This window comes from Rhea americana, unplaced genomic scaffold, assembly GCF_003343005.1.
Source record: "Rhea americana isolate MKP2758 unplaced genomic scaffold, rheAme1 scaffold_812, whole genome shotgun sequence".
NCBI lineage: Eukaryota > Metazoa > Chordata > Aves > Rheiformes > Rheidae > Rhea > Rhea americana.
The window spans coordinates 1-4,432 of NW_028186993.1; the positions used below are offsets into that span (position 1 = coordinate 1).

The following is a 4,432-nucleotide window of genomic DNA, read 5'->3' on the forward strand; positions in this document are numbered from 1 at the left end:
CGGGCTGCGGGGTCTCCGCCACCCCCGGAGTCAGGCCCGGCCCCGCTCGTGCCCCTGCTCGAAGGACTCCGGGCCGGCAGGTGAGTGGAAAAAGCTTTTATTTGGTTAGAAACGTGGCCATGGGGGATGGCACCGAGGACGGGCAGGGCCCCCGGGGGAGGGGGGCGAGGGAGCCCCRCGGGGGCGGGAGGGACGCGGGTACCGCTTTGCATCCCGGGCGCGACCGGCCTCTCTGCGGCACCCTGTCCCGGCGGGCACGGGTCACCCGTGCCGCGTCCCCAGCCCTGCAGGGCACGGGGTAAATAACTGGCTTTTTGTCCCAAAAGCGGGGTTGGGTGTGGGCGGACGTCCCCGGCACGGAGCGACCAGCGACGGGCGCAGCCGAGGGCAAAGCCGGGAGGGAGCAGCGGGCTCCGGAGCCGGGGCGACAGCGGGAACGCTACTCGGAGTGCGGGGAGCCCCGCGGGCAGGCGAGGACGAGCCGGGGCACGAGCCCGGCCACGAGCCAGGGCCCCGCGGCGTACTTGAGGAAGCTGGCGCCGTACCACAGGGCCACGTCCTCCGGCTGCGGGAAGCCGCGGTGCAGCGCGTGCACGGCCGCCACGGCCAGCACGGCGCAGGYGCCCCTCTGCCGCGGGGCGAGCCGCTGCGCGGGGCAGCCCGTGGCCAGCCCCAGCCCCAGGGCGCTGCCGGCGTCGCGGCACACCGACGTGAAGGGCCGCGTGTCGAACCGGAGCCAGGCGGGGTTCGCGCACCACTTGGTGGCCAGGCGGATGGACCTGCGGAGGGAGCAGAGGCGCGATCGCGGTGGGGTGACTGTCCCGTTTCCACCGCCCCCCCCAACGAAAGGGGACGCGCCACGGAGGGAGCGCTCCGCATCCGCTCCAGCACGGAGGTGGGCAGGACGGATCCCTGGCCGGCGAGCGGGGCAGAGCACTCACCAGTCGATGTCGACGCCGGCGACGATCATGAGCTGGTGCAGGGCGACGGCGCTCAGCAGCAGGCCCAGCGAGGTGCGCACGAAGAAGCTCAGCGTGCGCCCGGCCACGGCGCGGGCCTGCAGGCCCCAGCCTAGGGCCACCCCTGGAGAGCGAGGACGGGCCGGCTCAGGCACGGGGCTCGCGGCCGCGGGCAGAGCGACCCGAACCGTCCCGGCCCCGCGCCACTCACCCGCCAGGATGCCGCCAACCACCTGATGCGGGAAGTGAGCGAGGACGAAGACCCGCGAGAGCCCCACRGCCAGGAGCAGGAGGACGTAGGCGGTGCAGGGGATCAGCTTCGCCACCGCGCTGCAAGGCAAGGAGGGTGAGCGGCGAGGGCGGGAGCGCTCTGCAGCAGCTGGGGCAGGGCTGGATCCCTCCTTGGGAGGAGGGACGAGAGCAAACACCAGTGAGGAAGGCAAAACARCGGGGTGGGGTTGGTGGGGGTCTCCAGGGCTTTGCAGGGGACCAGCTCGGTCTTGGCTCCTTGCAGCGAGCCAGCTCCTCAGACSCAGGGATCTCTCCCTGGCCACGGGTGCTGGCGGATTAGGCAGGCAGGGGCTGAGCGCGGGGTGAGGTCCGTGCAGAGCCGGCGATGCCGGCGGGGGGGGATGATCGCCCCGGCCGCAGGGACTCACCTTCTGGAGTGCCTGGAAGCCAGCGCCGTCAGGGCGGTCACGAGCGGCCACAGGGCTGCCCCCGTGATCATGCAGTGGCCGGAGGGGCTGCCTGCGAAGGGGAAGCACGGGACGCTGAGCAAACTGTCCCCCCCTCCACTGCGGACGGCGCGGCGGGCGCRCTGCATCACCGGCAGCCCCACGGCAGGGCTGCCCCAGAGGCAGCACGGAGCTGCTAAACGCCGTCTCCTGTCCCCGTCGACGCCTCCCCGGCGCGGCCTCGCCAGCACACGCCTATTTAGCGAGGACGCCTGTGAGGTTTTCACGCCTCCGTGCTTAAAGCTAGGTTTACAGTTCACGTGGCTTCAGCCCAGGGTCAGCAAGCACAGGACATGCCCCCGGCACGGCAGCACCCCTCCACCAGCCGGGATGAGCGGGACTGAGCCGGAGGGCAGCGGCTGCACCCCGGCTGCTAGGCTGACCTGTCTTTGCCCTGCGTTCCCTCCYGGCTGACAACCAAGGGCCAAACCCAAGAGCTCATCCTGGGGACACGGGTGGAGGGAGGCAAAACGGCATCTCCAGAGCGAGCCGGTCGGCGCCTGCGGGTCAGGATGCAGCGTCGCCTGCCCAGGAAAACGGGCAGGCAAAYGGCCCTGTGAACGGGGCAGGCCGGGCAGAAAGGGCGCGGGAGGCTCCGGCGTCCCTGCCGCCGGCAGACTCTCCTGCGGGTTTCCTGGCCCCGGAGCCGCCTGTGCTCTTTGCACCTTGCCAACGGCCGTGGCACCCGTCCTGCTCCCCGCCGCTCGCTCGTTTGCTCCGCTGCGAGAYGCTGGCTGATGAACAGCGTTCCCGCTTGGCACGTCCCGCCAGGCCAGCGGCAGCCTCTGGCCACAGCGACGCAGGCCGAGAGCTGCGTCGAGCTGTCTGCACGGGGCCTAGAGCACCACAAGGGACAAGATCTCCCGGGCTCCTAAAGCGCCATCCACGCAGGGCAATCGCAGCGCTGTCCTACGGATGCCTGCGGCCCGCCAGCCCCTCTAGTTCTGGCAGGACCCACTGCATTTAATTCTGTAGCGGACGGGTAAATTCCTGTTTTACAGATAGGAAACTGAGGCAGCTGGCCAGGAAAGACGCAGCAATGCTTTGTCTAACGCTAGCTTTGCGGGGACAGTCTTCCTAGCTCCTAGCAGCATCATCTTTATAGAGCTAAATGCTGGCAAGAGAACATGTAATCGCTGAAGACACCTCAGCTCTAAGATCAGCCAGACCGGCAGGTTCCCTGGATCCCTCTATGCCCTTGAAGCAAACGGAGAATTGTCCAGTGCTACTCTGTTCCCCTGCGTGGTTTCAGCTCCGTGCTCTCCCTTGTTGTGTCCTGCTAATCCGGGATGCCTCTGGCTGCCCCTCTGCAGCCGGAGCGGCGTGTCAGCGCGCGGCAGCACGCTGRGGATGTGTCGCCCCAAGTCGGGACCCCCTCATTCTGCAGGATTCTCCGGAGATGCGAGCCGAAGGTTTCGCCTGTAACTCACCCGGACCTGTTTCACAGGAGACGGGGAACTGGTGCACTGGGATCGGCTGGTCCTTGAAGAGTCTCGATTCGTGGACCCACCAGAACGGGCGCTCCCCAAATAAGAACCTGGTGGATAGAAGAACAACAGTGAATTGCCACTGAACAAACCGGGCCAGAGCCTTCACCGCCCGCGTGGACCCTCTGGATCGGAGAGCCTGCTCCACCGGCAGAGCCTCCTCGGCTGCGCTACGGACTGCGCCGCGGCGTCCGCAGGAGAGCAGAGCCCGACAGAGCCAAGCCGGGGCAGAGGATCAGGTGGCAGCTTCCCACAGAGGGGGTGACGGGGATCCTCGGCTTAGGCAGCCCCTAGATGTTGGCTCCCTTCGCACCCCGGCACGCAGCAGCAGGGGAGGAGGGCAGGTTTCTGCCTGTTCTTATGGCTCCCGGGCCACCAGCTGCAGCTCAGACCGGTGCGGTTTTGTCTGTTGCGAACGTCTGGCATGTGCGCTACCACCGSCGAGCTGAGCTGCGGAAACTCCGCGTGCCTTCAGCACAGCACGGGCAGGAGCAGCGCAGGTGCCCAAAGGCTCGCGAAGCGGGAGCCAGCGATTGCGTGTCTGCCCTGGCAGCGTACCCGTGCCGCGACTCATCCCGCAGGGATGAGCTAGGGGGACAGGCACGCTACGGCGGGAACCTGGGCGCTCTGCTCACCATTTGAAGACCACGTTGAGCCACTCGGAGACCAGGCCAATCCACAGCACCGACACCCCCACCTTGCGGTCGAGAAAATAGGCGAGAGGGAAACAGATGGTGAAGATGCTTTTGGGATCAGCCAGGGAGGTCACCGAGAGCCAGAACTTCTCCAGCCAGGGCGGCCCCGACTGCAGCACCTCCGCGAAGCGGATTCCGGCGGTATACAGCACGTCCATCGTGCCAGGCTGGAGGGAGGCAGCGGGCGTTAGTCTGCAGAGCAGCCCGGAGGGCAGCGATGGGGCTCAGGAAAGGGGCCGGAGGTGCCTCCTCGAGGCCGGGCGCGCTTGTCGCACCGGCTGGCCGCTGTGCCGGGACTCACCTGGGGGGCTCCGAAGCTGGCACGGGTTCACGGAGCGATTTGATCATACCCCGGGAAGAGTCCAAGGAGGACTGTTMACACCACGATGCGCCCTGCAGCTCCGGAGACCCCAGGGTCAGAGCGCCCGCGGCGGGGCCAGCGCCGCGCGGAAGCAGCGCCGCGCCTGCCAGGCCGGGCCCCGCTCAGGGGGCAGCTTGCCCCAGTGCCCCCCCCCTGCACCCAACTGCCCCCAGCCTGGCCCCAGTGCCCCCCC

At 68.4% G+C, this 4,432-nt stretch overlaps 1 protein-coding gene across 2 annotated transcripts; it reads right to left on the reverse strand.

Annotated features, from left to right (window-relative positions):
* Positions 1–81: 81 nt before the first annotated feature.
* Positions 82–4,363, reverse strand: G6PC3 (glucose-6-phosphatase catalytic subunit 3). Of its 2 annotated transcripts, none has more exons than XM_085323070.1 (7): positions 4,180–4,363; positions 3,819–4,070; positions 3,127–3,233; positions 1,619–1,709; positions 1,171–1,289; positions 942–1,083; positions 82–779 (listed from the first exon to the last, which is right to left on the reverse strand). In XM_085323070.1, exons 1-7 carry the CDS (start codon positions 4,224–4,226, stop codon positions 440–442), a joined length of 1,098 nt encoding a protein of 365 aa, XP_085179196.1. In that variant the 5' UTR covers positions 4,227–4,363; the 3' UTR covers positions 82–439. The 2 variants fall into 2 exon arrangements, with proteins under 2 accessions (XP_085179196.1, XP_085179197.1); XM_085323071.1 differs by having other exon boundaries at positions 3,819–4,045; positions 4,180–4,362.
* Between the last annotated feature and the right edge of the window lie 69 nt (positions 4,364–4,432).